This window comes from Grammomys surdaster, unplaced genomic scaffold, assembly GCF_004785775.1.
Source record: "Grammomys surdaster isolate TR1022 unplaced genomic scaffold, NIH_TR_1.0 255, whole genome shotgun sequence".
Taxonomy (NCBI): domain Eukaryota; kingdom Metazoa; phylum Chordata; class Mammalia; order Rodentia; family Muridae; genus Grammomys; species Grammomys surdaster.
In genome coordinates, this window is record NW_021604696.1 from 2904724 (window position 1) to 2924629 (window position 19906).

The 19906-nt window shown below is 37.4% G+C and overlaps 1 protein-coding gene across 1 annotated transcript in view; it reads left to right on the forward strand.

Annotated features, from left to right (window-relative positions):
- Positions 1-19906, forward strand: part of Khdrbs2 (KH RNA binding domain containing, signal transduction associated 2) — a 228249-nt gene that overhangs the window by 65343 nt on the left and 143000 nt on the right. Inside the window, exon 4 of the mRNA XM_028775373.1 lies at positions 2404-2602. Coding sequence (XP_028631206.1) covers positions 2404-2602 — 199 coding nt within the window. The remainder of the gene's footprint in view (positions 1-2403; positions 2603-19906) is intronic.

A 19906-nucleotide genomic window follows, 5' to 3' on the forward strand; every position in this document is an offset into this window, starting at 1 on the left:
TGGGTCCAGAGATAAGAAGTGAAGAAGGACCCTACATCTTGACTGAGGAGACAATCATGGCGAACCTATTACCCAAGGCTGGAAATGAACAGCACCTGAAATACAGAGAGACAGAGTAGAGAAAAGAATAAAAGTCTACAGAAACATTTTCCAGATAATAGTTCAGGGAAGTCTTAAATATAACTCAGGAGGCACAGGGTCATGGGAGCTATAAGAGAAAATTGGTAGGCTGAGAGCTTGGTGGGCTTAGCCAAGAGTCTTTTCCCAGAGTGCTGAAACAAGAACTAAAGAAATGACGTTCAGTTCAGAAATGAACAGGAAGTGAAGATTAAATGCAGAAAATGTTCTTTGAAGAAGTCAGAAACTAAAAGAATCCTGCACTGGGGATTTAGCCCTGGACGGGATCCTAAAATAGATGGCGAATGTTGTAAGTTGCATGGGAGAAGGCAATGATGTTAATATTGCCAGGAAAGGACCAAGCGTATTAAGTGAGAATGAGACAGGCACTGAGTGGGGTTTGCTATGGCAGGGATTGAAAGTCGGATGGAAAAGAAACGCAATGGAAAATTAGAATCAATAAGAGCATGACGCCATTGCAGAGCAAAAACATTATATAGATTCAGAAATCTAGATAGCATCCATTAGGAACAATTATGATTTTAGGTCTAGGTAATTAAAATGTTTATCCACCGTTATTCACAGACGTAGCCAGCACATGAAGTTTATTATCAACATGTAGCCATTTGATAGTATTAAAATGCTAAGCTCAGTAGTAATTATGACTGCCGTTGTCAGTTCTGGGAGTATGCAATATGTGAGAGGCTTCAGAGCCTGTTTGAGGTAACCATCTCATTGTTATGAACAAATATTTAACATGCAGCAACTTAACTGAGGAAACAAAGGCTTATGTTGGTTCAGATTTTGAAGGGAATGTAGTCCATAATGTTTGGAAAGGCACAGTGGCTGGTGACTCATAGCAATATGAACCTGTGACTGGAATAGCTTAGTTCCAACTGTCTCAGCAGTGGACAGAATGGGCGTTGAACTATAAATCTCAAGGCCTGTCTACAGGGACCTAATTTCTCCAGTAAGACCTGCCTTCCATCCTACAGATTCTACAACCTCCTAAAACCTCACAATAAGCTGGATACTTCATGTTCAAACATCTCAAATACAAATGACAACTCACATGCTCAGGGAAGGTGAATTGCACTTAACAGATGTCTTTGTGTTATCATGATAACATAATCTTGTCTTCCCAGCCATTGTGCTCAAATTGGGTACCACAGCTCTGGATTCTTTATGTCCTCTGATCTAGGATACTGTTTTGTATATTTAGTTCACATGACATTATCTACTCTTAGCTGGGTAAGCTAGGAATTAAAAGAAAAAAAAGAAACAAAACAAAACTCTGCCACCATTCTTATTCTTCATTCCTAAAGCTCATTTTCTTCCAGGAAGAACGAGCCAGTTTGATGGCTATTCAGAGCCGAAAGTGTAACCTGCGCCTCCATGCAAAGGCACAGGCAAACATTGTGATTGTTGGTGTGCCAAAGATCATCATTTTCCTGAAAGCTTTAGTGGCCCTGCTGATAGCAGTGCTTTCAAGAGGCCAACTTTCAGACATAATACACAGTGAAATAACCATGTATTTGCCCAAAGACTACAGATAAACATCCTTTCTAAAGGTTTTAGGATGTTATAAAAATGGCTGCATCCTTTGATCTCATGCTTTTGTTCTGATCGCTTTTGTGTTAAGTCTGTGGTACAGAACATTCAATCAGCCTTCTCATTGTTGAGCACTAATTCTGCAACCCTCGAGTTATCATGGAGAAATATGTCAGTGACTGCTCCAGCTCGCACGGGGAAGGGATGCTGCATGCTGATAAATCAGGACTGTGAGGCTCTAGCTACTGTAACTATACAATGTCACCATTCTGGTCAGAATATCACATTTTATTAAGATGAGGAGTTTTTGAAAATATGACCACACTAAAGATCATTGTCAATAAACCCAAGCATGGAGATAATCCCCACACACAGGCACGCATGTACACACACTTGGTCTCAGTAGCCAACATGTCACATCTCAGACAATATGCTGGTTTGTCTTTGTAAGTTTAGAATACAAACAAGGTAGATTTTCATTTTCTGTTTCCATTTTTTTCTTTTCAAATTATATATTAGGAAATCTCAAAATACACTGCATGAAATTAGTTGTATGGTTTTCATTGGAACTAAGTCATAATATTTAAAGAAATCTATTTTAATATGACTCAAAGCACTTTGCAAATTACATAATATCTCTCAGAAGGAGAGACTGATTTGTGTGAAGGCAGTGAGCTGAGAAAGTCATTTCTTGTCTTCACCTCACCTCATCTGCATGTCCCCTATTTCTTCTAGGGGCCGTGGGGGTGCTGTTCCACCACCACCACCACCTGGACGAGGTGTTCTGACTCCTCGGGGGACTACTGTAACCCGCGGAGCTCTTCCAGTGCTCCCAATAGCAAGAGGTGTCCCGACACCTCGAGCCCGGGGGACAGCAGCAGTACCAGGATACAGAGCACCCCCACCTCCAGCTCATGAGGCTTATGAAGAATATGTAAGTACTCCCGAGAATCGGCACTGAGGAAGGGTTAAGTTTACCAATTCAGAAGGTAAACTCCATTCTGTGAATGTAGAATGTAATTTTAATTACAGAACACTAATATCATTTACAGCAGAAGTTAGGCCACGGATTTACATGTGAACACTCGGAGAGGAGCTTTCTTTCGTGAATCCATCTTATCGATATTGTGCCTGTGATAACGGTATCTTGTGTGTGTGAAGAATCAAACTCTGCTGAAATGTTCCTGTCTTTATAAAGTTCGATCAGCTTTCAAATTGGAAATAATTACAAATTATATAAGCAGGATACAAATCGCCATACAATCAGGGAATTCACTTGGAACCGTAATAAACGTGAGGGGGAAGGCTGATAAACAAAGATATAGCGCATGCTGCTAGCCTCCCATCACCATGACTTCCTTTTTATTTCACCGTTTGGAAGATATGCAATTGGCATCCTGAACTGAAATGTATAAGTAAATAGGAAATATAGTATTTCTAAGTATCCTCCTCCCGTATACCTCTTTCTCCAGTATTTTCTCCTGGGGGATGTGGGGGAGGGCAGAACTCGACAGTGTCCATTCCACCACCTTAAAAAGTCCTAGTGGCAACGAAAGTTCCATTGCACTAGAGTTCCTCCTGAGGCACACATAAGTATAAATGGGCTTACTTATAGCGCTCATGATGAGCAGTTACTGTCAGGAGCATGGATAACCCAAAAGCAGCCACACAGGGAAGTCTTCATCCAGCGTGGATCGTGGTCTCCTTGTAGCTGTATAAGTAGAATCCCCTTCCACAACTCCTCTCCAGGCTGTGTAATCAAACCTGTCTCCTCAAGCCACTTGCAATTAGGGTAGAATTGCATGTAATTGGTTACAGGGGTGACTGGATAGTCAGGTGAGCTCCAAGGATTCTTGATCCCCTTCCTTCAATGAGAGAATGTCACCATTTAACAAGCCCAGCTGGGTGGTTTTTACAAGCCAACACAGCTGGTATCTTGAATGTAGAAGTTATCCATTAGAATGAGGAGGGTGGGTGGGACAGAGATCCAGGGTGGGCGGGGCAGAGATCCAGGGTGGGAGGGGCAGAGAACCAGAGTGGGAAGGGCAGAGAACCAGAGTGGGAAGGACAGAGAACCAGGGTGTGAGTCAGACTTCAGTTTCAGATCCTGCAGACTGAAGGTGTTCAGCCCGCAGGAGTCACGGCATTGCTGCATAGATACACTGGGCACTCTGACAGCAAATATTCCTAAACACTTATAGGCATCTTTAAGTGTTTTATGTATTGAATAATTATAGGACTGTAGGTATTGAATAAAAGCAAACCACCTCATAAAGTGACATTGTTTTTCTTAATACCTTTCAACTATGGACTTGTTTGATCTATAGATGTTTATCTTTTTGTGAATCAACCAGGCACCATTGATTTTAAATAGCCAATAATGATTTGACCTTATGTTACTAAAATATAAAGTTGGTGTTGTAGGAATCTTCTGTGTGGAATTTCACAAATCTAAATAACTATATGACATTAGATGTTAGGAATCTATGGAGAAATACCAGTATTTATAGGGTAGAGAGTATCCGCTGGGCAGGCATCTCACTATTTTTACACTAGCACAACATGGATAACAGGAAAGGCTGGGTAGATAGAGTTGTTTTCTTTTTTGTTGTTTTTAATCTCTTAAATTATATGAAAACATATCACTGACCATATTTTAATCTTTGTTGTTGTTGTTAAAAAGTAATTGAGTGGGTGCATACAAGTTTCAAGTGAGTCTGCTAAGCCTCTAGTGGCAATCTGTGTAGCACCATACAGGATGGTATATTATATGCAGGGATGCTGCTTTGGACTGCACTTTGAAACTATTGATTCCTCTGTAAGAGGTAAGGAAAACAAAAGTTTAAGTGTCTCAATAACAAAATAAGAGCGTCATGCTGAGTTGATGGTGAAAATCTCAAAGGAGTTTTTAACTCTCAGATAAGATTTCTCAAAAACTGTTCCCTTTATTATAAATCACAGTGTGAGCCGATTCCTTCCCTACACACACCTTCTTCTGCTGAGCCTCAGCATTAAGTTTCTAGCCACACAGAATGCATGTAGGTAATCAAGTCCACTCCAGGCAGCTGGTCTGACAAGAAAGCGCTTACAGTAATTGAGACTGCTGTTTTAACCCCAAGATATGTGTGTGTGTGTGTGTGTGTGTGTGTGTGTGTGTGTGTGTAATATATTTAGGGTTTCTTACATATCTTGACTTTAAATATTTTTAAGCTTCTTTGTGTTAAACTTCTTCAGAGTGGAATACACCCACGATTTACAGATCTAACATCATAACTGAAGTAAATTAGGAAAATTGAAAATTGGATTTTAGCAAAAACTCATATAGAATAGAAGAGAAATTTCATCAAATCTACCAGATGCTTACCCATTGGAAGAAGTGAAATGAAACATTTGAAGGTACAGCTGCTTCCAACCATGGTATATTAAGTCACGCAGGCTGATGCAGATGCCACCAATGAGTTATTAATTTCACTATATTACTGGAGAAGGAAACAGAAGCTTAGAGTGGGTTGTTTTCAGTCTTCATAGGCTCTGCTGTCATTCCAACACTGGTCTTTCTCTCAGTAAACAGCACAGCAGAATCCTACCTCATATAAGCTCACGGAGAATATGCACCTGCACGTGCACAGACTTCCTGTACTTCCTCAGCAGCCAGGCGGTGACTGAATGTCCCAGTCAATATTTAACACATCTTCGCTTTCCCTTCATGAATTCCTCCAACCTCAGAGAACTGGCTGGACACCCCCGGTAAACCAATGCTAGAAATATTCCACCTACAGAGTTTGTAAAGATTGTCAGAAAATTGTATCATTCTGGGAGAGAGCATGTTGGTCCAATAGCCACCATCGTCTATGGGTTTGTTGTGTGGAGCTCTCTTCTTACTCACTCAATTATTAGAAGTCATTACACCTTATTTTTTCCCATTTACAATACTTCACATATTCCAAAGGCAGAAAATATTTCTTAAATTTTTTTTCCAGTTCTAAGTAAACTGCTCGGTAGCGACAACGGCATTAACCTACTTATTATATTTTTAGAAATATTATAAATATATATGTTTTTAAAGCACATGTGGAAACTTTGTTAATATTAAAATAGTAAGAATACAGAATAACATAAAAGGCATGTCTAATTAATACTACCCAGGTTCTGGTAAAATGCATTGCCATTCATAGAATTGAGTATTTGACATTATTTCTAAGGTGGGGATATTGAGGAAACCTTTGAGAAGCAGAGGGACAAGAATCGCCATGAATGGTAAGGGAAGAGCCAGGAAAAGGATCTTCATGGCAGATATAATCTGAGGGAACAAATTAGTGAGACAGCACACTAGACAAAACAGTAGAAATGGAACAGGGAACAGGAGAGTGGGAACAGAGGCAGGCTTTCTAACTTTCTGTGATAGAAAGAGAGAGAGAGAGAGAGAGAGAGAGAGAGAGAGAGAGAGAGAGAAAGGATGGAAGAAGAAAGAAAGAAATTTTTAGAGAGAAAGAAATCTACCTGCAGGTTTCAGAAAAATAAACTAGTGTTTGTGAGAAAATTATAATTTTTTCAAAGTTTTGGAAGAATACAAAAGAGAACAAAGCCAACAAAAATTTAGAATTCACATCTTCAGAATTGAAAGTCAGAACTAGAGTTTACCCCCATTGGACTCTCAGCTATGTGTCTTAAATAATAGGATTTAATATCCAAAAAGAGTATTTCTCAAAGTTTCTAGTCACTTACTCACCAAAGTCAATTTTGTCTATATTCTTCTCAAATGTATATATACTTTGCATAATGTTGTGTCTTTAAGTTTTGATTTCAATGTGTATGAAAAATTCCAAATATAGTAACTTCTTTTAAAAAGAGAGAGAGACAGAGACAGAGACAGAGACAGAGACAGAGACAAAGAGAAGAAGGGAGGAAGGAAGAAGGAAGGAAGGAAGGAAGGAAGGAAGGAAGGAAGGAAGGAAGGAAGGAAGGAAGAAAAGAAAGAAGAACCAAGGGAGAAGATGATTTGGGGAATCCTTCCTGAGACATGACCTGGGCATGAGGTTAGGATGGGATGCAGTTAACATGACAAAGAAAGCTAAAGATGACAACACAGATCCAGGAAGCCAGCAGATGCATGTGTGTAGTGTAACATCGAGAAAAATAAGCAGTTTTCACGAATCATGTGCACTATGTGTGCGGAGAATCGGAGGCGTGGCTGTTAGGCTTTCTGAAATATCTCATTTGCAGGAGTTGAGTATCATTCTTGTTCTGCTGTAGAAGCCTGAGAAATGCTCAAGCACTCCACCTGGTGTCCTGACCCAGTATTCATGTGCAGATCTGTCAGCTCTTTGAATGGCAATGCTGGCTCAGGAAGCATGTGTTTATACCAGGTTGGAAGTCTATTGGACAGAATCTCTTCTCTGAAAATTCTTCATATGATTCAGCAAAACTCTGAAAGAAGAGAGGTGCACAGAATCTGTCACAGAACCAGCAAGGGGTTGTAAACACCTACATAAAAAAATCAGTAGTAAGATACCAATAATAACAGCTATTTTTCTGTAACTGGAGATAGAAAAATCATCCTGTATTTTCTTTCCTCTATAGAATTTTTTTTTAAAAAATCACATTTATGTTATAAACTGATCAGAGACTATGCTTTGAAAAAAAGTAGAGGGTGTAGGGTATAGCTCAGTGGTAAAGTGCTTACTGTTCAAGCATGTGAACCTGAGTTTGGAACTCCCCATCTCACATAAATACATAAAGCTTAGCACATACTGCAAACATCTCCAATCCCAGTGCTTCATGGCAAGAAAGGAAACACAGACAAGAGAATCCCTGGAAGATATTAGAGCAGCTATCTGACAGCCTGTGCCTCAAACAAGGTGTAAGACCATGACTCATATTAACACTTTCTCTCTCTATCTCTCTCTCTCTCTCTCTCTCTCTCTCTCACACACACACACACACACACACACACACACACACACACATTGATGGAAGTGAAGAGGGAGAGATTTTAAGGAAGGGAACTAAAACATAGCTTTGTGGTTTTATAATGTTTCTAGGCTTTAAGCTTAAAATGCTGCTGGTTGTGATTTTTTTCAAACAAAACATTCTTATGTAGACTTTATCTCTATAATTCTGCACTTTTTTCTAATACAATGCAAACCCATATCTTCTAAGGCCACAGAAAGACTGAATGTGTTCCTATAGAGATAAATCTATGCAACATTTATAGAAACACGTATGTGTAGAGACAGGGCAGGGAGAGGTTGTTTAAAGGAAGCACTGCTTGTGCCTACAAGGTGCAGCTGCAATTAATCAGGATGACCTCAGCACTGTTGAAAAGCCACTGCCTATGGAAGTGGTCCTTTTCATAATAATTTTGAGACAAAGTGAAGATAAAGGACTGTGTGTTCTTTAAACGCCAGTAAGAGCATACAATTCTACAAAAAAATAAATAAATACTGTTCATACATATGTGCTTATATAAATACTCGTAACACATATGCTGGTGGAGTTGAAACAAAAAAAAAAACCCTCCTTAGGTATGCATAACATCTCATGCTTTCCAAACACATAGGGCCATTTTATTTTTAAACCACTTTATATTTTCTCTAAAGGTTAATGTGCAGACATCAAAGATATACCAAAGCACAAAAGCAGGCAGGAAGAAGAGATATTTAAAATTCAGGCCGACGCTACTTGAGAAATTTTGGCTTAGTACAATCAATCATGTTAACCTAATTTACAACATGCATTCTGACAAATTTTGAGAGCTTCTCTTTTCATCTGTCTGCACTAAGCCTATAGGCATTCTGGCCCATCTTGTCATCCAATTCAGCCCCTGAGCTATCCTTCCAGTAACTATGAGAGAACTAGAAATTTCACTGATAAATCAATAGTCTTTAAAAGTTCTGTAAATGAGCTCAAGACACCAACCTCCAGTTTCATGTGCACAGAGAACTTTTTGACAAGAGGGGGAAATCAGTATTAAATGATAATTGAAATCAATTCTTTTGCCATTTGTGGAAGGGAAGATTATGGATCTGATCTATAATGCATTTTGAGGGCAGACACATATGATGGTTTCTGTGTAAATAGCCAAGTTCCTTTACTCAAGAAGAGACTTTTATTAGAGGCTCCAGATTGGATATTTGTATTCCATTAAGCATTCTTGTTAGAGTTTCGTGCTTTAGTCTCTTCTTATTAGAGACTAATTTACCAGAATGCATTGCAGGATTTTGTTTGTTGAAATGTAATTAATATTTAAAATAGCCAAGCCATGCAAGGTAAATGGTATGTGTCACAAAGCTATGGGCTGGGCATCACATTTCTGTGGTTCTGAGTTCAATGATTCTGAGTTCAGAGAAAGTTGGTATCTAAGCCCAACTATAGAAATTACTTCCGCAAATAATAATTATAGTAAAAAAAAAAAAACTCCTTCTTTAAATGGAACTCTTAACCTGTATCTTGAAATCTGAATGAGCCATCTTACTAATGTGTTAGATTTCAAGTCAGTTTTGAATAGATGAGGATTCTTCTCTTGGCAATGACACTCAAGATTGAATCCAAACCTCTCCCTGAAAATTATGATGATGAATGTCTCTTATAATGCAGTGACAAAAATGGGTTTTATCTGTTCCGATTTACAATGGCTGCTAGCTACTGCTACCTATTGGAAAATATTATATCAAATGAATATAATATTGAAGTCTTTTCCAAAATCCTGTTGTGATCTTTTTATGAATCTTCTATGGACAAGGAAGAAGGTACAAAGATTAGAATATTGGGCTGCAGTCTAGAGTTTAGTTGGTTTATCATTAGTTTTGAAAATTAAGTTCTCAATCTATCTTATAATACTATTAATATGACATTGGATAAACAGCATTAGTATATTTGAGACAGCATTACTTCCATCTTTGGTTCATACACATGGCCTCAGAATTTAAAAACGTGTGAAAGGTTTTTGGTTTGAGTCACTTTTCAGGTGTTCTCAAAGGCTCTGCATGTCACAAATAATATGTTCATATTTTTGCCTGCTTCATGGTAAGATTGAAAACTATATCTAGCTATGGCTTAAACATGAAATATCTCCCACAGGCTTATCTTGTTTTATGATGGACACCAAACATCCCGAACTCTTTTGAAGGCTGTGGAACCTTCAAAGGGAGTGATTGCCTAAAGGAAATAGATCACTAGGGCAGACTTCAAAGACTGTGCCTGCCTATGGGGCCAGCTCTCAGCTCTCTGCCTCTTGGCCTCTATCATGTGTACAGCACTACAACAGGCTCCTCCTTTAAGGTCTGAGCTGCTCTAGCTACTATGGGTTCCCCCTCAAGATGATGGGCTAAAGACTAGATTATATGCCTCCTCCCACATATATTGTTCTCTCAAGTCCTATGTCCAAATGTTGTTGACAAATATATATATATAAACAGAATGTAAACACACACACATGCACACATATACACACAAACTCATACATACATACATACATACATACATGGACTCATGATCCCCTCCATCCATGCTAGAATGATGGTTGTATTGATCCTGTGCAAGTCCTTTAGGGTGAATAGTTTCTGTGAGTTGACTAGTGCAGTAGTTCTATCATGTCCTGAGGATACTATTTCACAACAGTTTAAATACTTTTGCTAGCAGTATTTAGAGGATGTTATCAAAAGGATCTCCAAGACATTATGTGACTCATATAACCTCCCTTACAGAGCAATATTCTAAGCCTGTCTAAAAATTAGGGACTGTTCACTAGGAGCATAACATCTGGGATTATTTGAGTCCTCCCTGCAAACAGATATATCTGTAATATAACTCAAATGTCTCTCATTTGCACATTTCCCCTTCAAATTCTGATGGGTTTCTAGAAGATACACATGTGGACACATGCATACAGGAGCATGTAAAGACACACACACACACACACACACACACACACACTTTCTCTATTTCTTTCTAGCTATCCATACCTTTAAAAAGATACTATTTATCTTCTTTGTTTATCAGAGTAGCTTCTTCCTAATCTAAGGATTTATTGAAATCATCTGAGGATATCCTTGTCCAGACTGGACAGATTATGAGGACATAATGCTTTTTCAGAGGAAAAGATTTTCAGTTCTCAGCAACCACATGGGGCAGTTAACAATCACTTGTAACTTTATCTCTAGAGAATCTGATGCCCTCCTCTGGCCTCTGTGGGCACCCAAATGAATGTACATAGACATCACATGTATGCTCATAAATATATAATAATTTCAAAGGGATGTAATCTCCTCATACAGTATAATACTCATTTTCTCTAAGACTGTACCCATACAAAAGAAGTTCTGTAGGCCTGAACACAATGCTGTGTAAAGAAGAAGGAAAGCAATAGAAAGAAAAAAAACATGTTTTGAACCAGCTTTCTGGGGACTTATGTGATAGTAAAAAATACGTAGTCCTTTATATTTTAAAAAGGAAAAGACACTGTGTTTCATTTCTGTTATTTACCAAAGGAATCTATTCTGCTTGCATTACAAATGGACAAGAAAACCGTTTAAGCATCTGCAATAGACTAGAGTCACACATATATCCCTCTAAATATGATTACAAAGAGTATTTTCCTCACCTCTGGATCTTACTTATTACATTATTTTGATTTAAATATATATTCTTCAAACTTAAATGGCAGCCTCTGATAGTTTTCATAAACTATTATGCAGCAATATCATTCTAAAATAAATCACTATATCTTTCCCTTTCTGAAACATAACATCCGTTGAAGTTCATTTACAAAATAATAAGTGTCATTTAACTGTATCCCTCTTTTTTGTTTTCAATCCTAGGCTTTCAACGGGCTGTCATAACACAGTTTTATCTTTTATCTCCAAAACTGTTCAAAATGTTTCTTTACTCTACTTACCCATGTTTGAAATACTGCAATTACTTGGGAACCTTCTGTTTAAAAAGTCCCTCTTCTTTTACAACTATGTATCAAAATAGCTCTCATCCAACATCTCCCAACTTAGAATTCATCCATTTTTGCTTTCTTTTCTTTTCTTTTTTATCCTATTCTTTCCTTTTCTCTCCATCAGTTCCCATCTACTGCCAGAGGAAGCCTCTTTGATGATAGATAACTGGATAAGGTACCAATCTGTGAGTACAGCAGAATACCAGTAGGATTCATTTTATTAAGCCAGTAAACTACATTTAATTTTACCCTATGCCTCTGGGCTATTTAGCCTCTGGTTCTTGGTTACTCAAGCAATGTAAGGTATGGGTTCCTTCTCTTGAATTGGACCTCAGGTTAATTCAGATATCAGTTGGTTATTCCCACAAGATCTGTGCCACAGTTGCCTTAGTGTGTGGTGCAGGAAGGACAGATTATAAGTCAAAAGGTTTGTAGAAGTCTTGGCATCCACATTTCTCTTTTGGTGGCCTGCACCTTCTTACACCAAAGAGACATAAACATAGGGCTCAATGTAGGTAGCATATCAACATCTCCATGTTCAATGAGTTGTGTGAGTGTTGTTCTTGGAAAAGATGCCCCACTACCTGTTTGCAGAGAGCCACATTTGTCTTAGCAACAGGTTGGATTGCTCAGGGATTCTCACGAAATCTTTTTAGCCAACAACTTATTTGAATGCAACCTAGTCTCACCACTAGAAGACTCTCCTAGCTAACAAAAGATGACTCGTTGACACTCCTTACCCTCTATTACTAGGAGTCCTCATTAGAATCACCTTTATAGATTCCAGAAAGTTGCCTCAACACTAGGTTTCTACATTATCCCACAAATGCCACCCTCTTCCAGCTGTCTTCCCGAACACTCTTACTGTTCACCTCCTCTACCCCCTCACCAGATTCCTACCATTACTGACCCCACTACACCCAGTCTGCATGTAAAATCTCATCTATTTCAACCTCACACAGAGATCCGTGAGTCCTCTTTAGACCCCTTCACTTTACTATAACCTCTCTGGGTCTATGGATTATAGTTTGCTTATCATTTATTCAATGGCTAATATCCCTCTTTGAGTGAATACATACCATATCTATCATTCTAGAGCTGGGTTACATCACTCAGGATGACTTTTCTAGTTCTACATGTTTGTTTGAAAATTTCATGTTGCCCTCTGTTTTTTAACAGCCAAGTGATACTACATTGTATAAATGTACATTTTCCTTATCCAGTCTTCTGTTGAGAGACATCTAATTTGTTTTCAGTTTCTAGGTATTAGGAATGAAACCACAGTGAAAATAGTTGAGCATCCTTAAGTAGGAGCATTCTTTGGGTATATTCCCAAGAGTGCTATTGCAGGATTTTGAGGTACATTGACTCTCAGCTGTCTGAGGAACTGCCATATTGACTTCCATAGTGACTATACAAATATGAGGGTAAATATGTGATTTAAGCTGTCATCGTGTTTCTTTGTTTGGTTTGCAAACTTGAATACTCTTGTGTCTGGAGCACAAATATTAAGAATTAATATATTATCTTGGTGGATTTTTCCTTTGATGAATATATAGTTTCCATTCTTATCACTTTTGATTAATGTTGGTTTGATGTTCATTTTATTAGGTATTAAAATAAGTAGAGCAGCTTGTTGCTTATATCCATTTGCTTGGAATATCTTTCCAATACTTCAACCTGATGAAATGCCTATCTTTGATACTGAGGTGTGTTTCTTACATGCAGCAGAAGGATGGATTCTGTGTTTACAACCATTCTGTGTTACCTGTTTTCTTGGCCTGCTCAGCTGATGTGTTTACAGGGGATGCCTTCTCATGCTGGAGGCTGGATACTGAGATGAGATGAGGGACTGAAGGTTGGAGAAGAAGGTTTTTGTGATCCTTTGTGGGGTGAAGTCAGATAGAAAAAGAAAACCACAGCAGATATCCAGCTACAAAGCAGTAGAAGAGACTTGGAGAATTGGTTCTCAGAAGCAGTAGGAGAGGTTTGGGTATAACTTTAGTCTACTTATTTAGCTAGGAGTAAAGTTCCTTGGGTTATCAGGGGTGCCTGCTGGAGTTGGGTCTGGAACAAAGAAACAAGTTGGAAAAGGGAGGTTAAGAAGGAAAGGCTTGTAGCATTTCTGGACAGTATGGGCAGGGGTGAGGGAAGGCTGCAGGTGGTGTCCCTTGCACCTAGGGATAAGACTAGGAGATTGGATCTGGAGAAACGGATAGAGCAGAATGTCTGTAGGCAGCCTACTTAGTTTTCTGATTTGCTTTCTTTTCTTATGACAACAATCTACAAGGTGTCATTTTGTTTTCTCACTGATTTTCCCTCTCAAATATTAAATTTAGGTTGGTTTTCCTAAAATACTCAAGTGATTGGGCCACATCTCGTTTTCCAAGCAACTTTGCATTGCCTAAAGGATGAATTTTCAACTCCTATTTTTGCATGAATATGATCTAAAGTAATAATCATAAAAGCATAATGACTATGGTAAGTGCCTTATGCTAAAAGCTTTCTTTCAAAAGATTTTGACCAAAAGTAAAAATAAAGAAGATGCACACTAAAAGAGAGCAAACTCCAAGTCTGTATTATAAGCAGCAATGTTACCATTCTTCATATATTCATATACTAAACACACATTTTATGTACAATATTTTCCAAAGGCAGAGTCAATGAGGGATGCAAAGCTATAGTCAGACTCCTCGCCTCTCTATTCTACATCAGGATTTTTGCACAAATAAGCTGACAACAACAAGAAAAATAGGAAGCAGAATTTTTTTCCACCATTAAAGAGTTTTAGAACTAAATTTTCAATAAATATTCCAGATCCATGTCTAGAAACAAGCAGATAGGTCTGTCTTTGCAGCTAACATGTTATTCAGTATGAATGTGGAACAGGCAAAAGCCAGGCTGATAAGACTCGTAAACTAATAAGAAATCTCATGGGTCTTTTCAGCTGAGTAGAATCTGTGAGATCCAAACTCCGATCTCTATGATAGTATTTGATGTTTTTTGGCATGACTTATAGATTTTGAGCAAAGTTGTTATGACACCAATTGGAAACTCTTACCTAAACATCTGCGGTGCTAACCAATGATTCAGAAAAATTTTAGAAAATTGGGAAGCAAACAGTTAAGGAGTAGATACAATTTCTAACACTGAAATAAACAAAAACCTTATAACAAAAAACAAAAGTACCTAAACCATAGGTAGCAGAGCCAAACTTTGTGCAAGAATTCAGGGACAGAGCTGATGGCTTCCAGGCTGTAACATGATGGCACTAAATACAGAGCAGGTGCTTGTCTGGGTCCTCCTCCTGTGAAGACTTAAGTTATGCCTTTAAGTCTTAGATATTTTTTGTACAGAGAGAGCCTGAGTAACCATCACCATTGTCCAAAGAAGGAGCCACAGAACTGAGTTTTAAGTCAAATCATCAGCAATTAGTCTCCACTAATTTCAGTGAATTATCTAAGGTCAATCATTTCCACTACAGAACGTATGGAAATAAGAGACAGGACATCACAGTTTTCAGACTCATCAATTTTCAGAGGGAATCGTCTACATGGGCTTATTTTGTCTTTTTTTTTTCTTTTTCTGTCATAGTCTCTGTCTTATATGGGCCTTTCACTGTTTTCCTTTACATATGCATATGATACAGAGTACATGCTAAATTGTCCACTACAATAGCAGACTTACAGTAAAGGTGGGAGGATGACCAAATGTTCAGCAGAGCTTCTGAAGGTAGTGCACTTGTGAGTATCTTGTTAAATGATAAATGAACTGGAGTACCCATATTTTTTACCAAAATGTAGAGACAGTAATGCCGACAGTCTAAGAAACCACTATCTATCTATCTATCTATCTATCTATCTATCTATCTATCTATCTATCTATCTCTCTATCTTTCTGATGATAAATTCTCCCATGTCACATCACTGGAGTTTTCTGCTCTTGCCATCTGTAATAATCTAGTATTGTGAGGCACAGCCAGATAAATATTCACACAAGCACATTGCTTTTTTTCTCCCCCCAAAAAATCTGTTAGCAACCATATTTTAGACAAACTCAAAATTTAATGCATCCTTTAAAAAAATGTATCTATCCAGCAGTAAAAACACTGTAGAAATTGATCTTACCATAAAATTTAGCACCTCAGATTTGACATTAAGACCACTTAGAGGCTTCCAGCATCAGTAAGGCAGAGAAGCAAATGAATTTCAATCGGATGGTTCAGAGGCCCTACAGGGAGGATTGGCAGCCATTGTACAACCAGGTCTTTTACATGAGCCATTCATTTGTCAACTGTCATTTGTCAACTGTCAGTACACTCCACATTGCAGATTTGTAAATGATGGCACCCTCTTGGACATTTCTTTAAAATCAGAACCTGATTGTTCTGACTCTATAGAAGACCAGCAGGGAGATATCAATAACATATACCAAGGTTTTAAAATGCCATGATCTAATTAATTAACAATTAATGAATAATTAATGTATCAACTATTTATTAGTAATGATTAATTAATAATGAATAAGAAATTATTAGTCTTAATATTGGAGACTTAAAATCTAAAATAATTATGTATTTAAAGGTCATACAAAATCAACAATTAGAGAAATTCAAAATCAAACTGATTATCAAGTTATGAGAAAAAGGTAAAAATTCTTCTTTGTGTTTGCTGCCTGTTTAATAGCTGATTTTAATGGCGTGTTACAGGTATGCTACAATGTAATGGAAGAATAAATTTAACACTTGCTAGGAATATGGAGAATGTCTTCAAGGATCCTTTCATCTAGGAAACGCATACTTATGGATACTTAATTGTGACTGAAATCTCAAAACAAAGTCTGAACAGCTCCTGAAATTATGTACAATTCATGAGCAAGAGCATTTTCAGGCAGATTCTGGGGCAGGATTCTGAGTGAATCAGATGAAAAGGCAGAACTTAGTAGCTCCTGTAATGCCCTAAGGCACAGGTTTCCTCAGCTACTTTGATATTGGCCTTTAATGATTAACTCACTCCCTGCTCTACCCACCTGTCACCATACCTTAATTCTAAAATCAAAACCCTACTTCATCAAAATCTGTTTACTGTACTATATTATTGGATTTTTTACATCTCCCTGATTGTAGGTTTTAGCCTACACACATGCACACGCACACACACACACACACACACACCTTTACAGGTGGTGGAATCTACCCTTTTGACCTTATATAATTGTTACCTCTGCTCCTTAGCTAACTCCTTCCTGAAAAGGCCATGCTTAGGTCAGATGGCATTTAATGCAGTGAGTTACATATACATGATCCTGTGTATTCCACTAAAATGTGACCTCTGTGGAACAATGAGTACAACTCTTTCTTAATTATTTTGTATAGTTTTGAAGGCAAGTGATGAAGAAAAATTAATAAATCAATGACATTTATAAATCTAGCTAGACTATTGAAACAAAATCTGTCCCCTTCTCTAGATCAGAAGGACTTGATATATCCCAGGGGCTTTGATATCATAGCATCCCTTCCTCCAGGACTCCAGCATTGGTGCTGAGGTGGATTTGAGTTACTTTGAGGTGCACATCCAGACCAGAGTAACTCCTAGGCATGTTGGAATGCCAGATCAGGATGTTCAGACTTCTTTCAATCCTATCACTAAGATCTCAAATATTGAGATGGAGTGCTACCCTTCTCTCTCATGTGGAGCTCTTTAATCTTGTAACACCCAACTTTCTCTACCACAATCAACATATGTAGAAAGACAAAGAATAAAGAAGCATAAAGAAAAACCTCACTAATGCCAATTGGTTTGATTGGTATTTGAATAAAAAGTATATCCATTTGAGAGAGATCTAAATAAAATTAATTAGATCCTGACCTACAATTAAACAGTAAAATTGTATATTGTGTTCAAGCTAATTTCTTTAATCAGTGTGAATTCGTATGTAATTTACTTTGCAGAAGATGGTAAATATTATTAGATTCTGTCAAAAACTTAACTCTCAATATTCACTGCCATAAGAGATATTTTTGTAAGTATGTATGCTGAACGCTACCTAATAGTTATTTTGTGAAAAGAAAATTCATACTAATGAATCAACTGTTCTGACACATTCCATTATATAACCAAAGACAATTTTCCAAAAATTAAAAACGCAAAAATCCTATTTGTACAACATTATTGTAGCCATTATTCTCCATTACTGTGAAAAACTTATAAACACAATGTAGTCATTCTCATTAAAATATAAAGATTAAAGATTAAAATGTTCATAAACTGAATACTGATAAACTCACATTAAGAACACATCGCAATCCTGAAAGCCTCACTTGGCCTTTGCTAGCATGCCTCCCCAGCCTGGGCTCTAACACTGATCACTGATTCCTCACCACCTGCTTCTCACCTTTAGCTTTTCAACATCCATATGTACCTAAACAGTTCTCCTCCTGTGTGTGCCTTCTTGAACTTCAAGAATGATAACTGAATCTATGCATATTCTTTGCTTTATTCTTTGATTCTTCATTCTTGTATATAATGGCATTTAGTTCTTAAATACCCTGCTTCTCTCTCAACCCCAAACCTCTTCTGCTAATATTATGGTCTTTCTGTAGTGAACATGGACTACTTTTTTACATCCCTTCCCTAACATCGGCCAGTCATACATCAGGGAGGGATGGGGCCTCAGGAGCTCCTCAGGAACCATTGTCAGGGTCTGACATTATGCAGATCTTGAACAGTGAGTTCCTGAGCGCAGAGCCCATGTCATGCTCTGATATTTGTTACAGCACAGCTCCATTCACTGGTTCCCATATGCTTTCAGCTCTTTTGTGGTTCTTTCTGAGCCTCAGAGGGAACAAAACAGATTTATCGCTTAAGGTTTAATCACATCAATGCATGTATCACAGCTTGTTCATTTTCACTGATGTGTGTAACAGATTTCTAAAATTACATCATCATATAAAAACATTTGAATGGTCTTCCATTCTTGCCCTCTCTGTTTCTCTGTCTCTCTGTCTCTGATTCTCTCCCCATCTCTTACACAAACCACATAAACACACACATATACTTTTGTTAATAATAGTACCATGCACATATTCTGTCATAAGGAATAAGAGTATTCAGAATTCTTATTTTTTAAAGCAAGTATACTCTATTACCAGATATATTACTATAGTCTTTGTCCATATTCGTATATCCATCTAGATGAAACAAGATATCAATTGTATTAATAGTAATTATTTGCATTTTCTCACTAATAATATTTGTGATATTTTTATATAGTCATTGCCTGACTGTCACTAAATGCTTGCTTGATTTTTGCTTGTTTCTCTTGGGGATTCCATGCCTTTTGTGTCATACATAAGATATTCATCTATGAATTCCAGAGATCTATGTACAAAATTTTTGTTTCTTATTTTTTGTTGTCAAATACTTTCACTGGCTTATGAGTTTCTCTTTTCACTCTTCTTTGGGTAAGTAGAAAGTATATTTTAAATGTTAGGTTTTTTTCAGGAAATTTTACAGAACATAATTTTATGTAAATAGTTTTCCATTATGAAATCTTAAATTGTTTAAGGTATTTAAATGCCATTGATTCCTTCAATATTAGTTTGCCATGGTATGCTTACAGACTTGGGCTCCATCTGCCCCTTATTAAAATTTATTTACTACATCAGTGAAACATACTTAACAATCTATCATTTCTCCATAAATGTGAAAAGCTTGCTTTGTTCTAAGCCAGGACTTCTGATATGGATGGATTGATTTCCCAGCTCTGCAGTCTCTGTCCTAGCTTTTGATGGTCAATAGGACACCAACTTGAGCTTTGGAACTAATGACTAATTATGCAAAGGAACTTGGCTAATCCTTCTCTCCTTGGTTTATCTTAGCATCCTGTGGTCTTGCTTCCTTACACATAAATTGAATTTAATTTTATCTGGGAAAGAATTAGTATCTGCATGATTTTCAGTATGCTGTCCTAATTCATAACCTAGCTATGTACTTAGTTCATTTTTAATTACCTTTAATAATGTTTTATTTATTCCTGTTTGTACGTCTTAGGCTTATTTACCTTATATTTTATTGCCTTATAACTGATATATATATTTAAATGATTAACTCAATTATTCCAAATGTATATTTTATTATATAGCCACTTAAACCAATTTCTGTATTATTAACATGATCACAAAAACACTGATTGAAAGACTTACCAAGTGAAATAACTTGAAGAGTATGCAGTCTACCAAAATGAGCTGTGCTACTCTTACCTATACACAGTTTGGCAATATTTAAACCTCCCTCG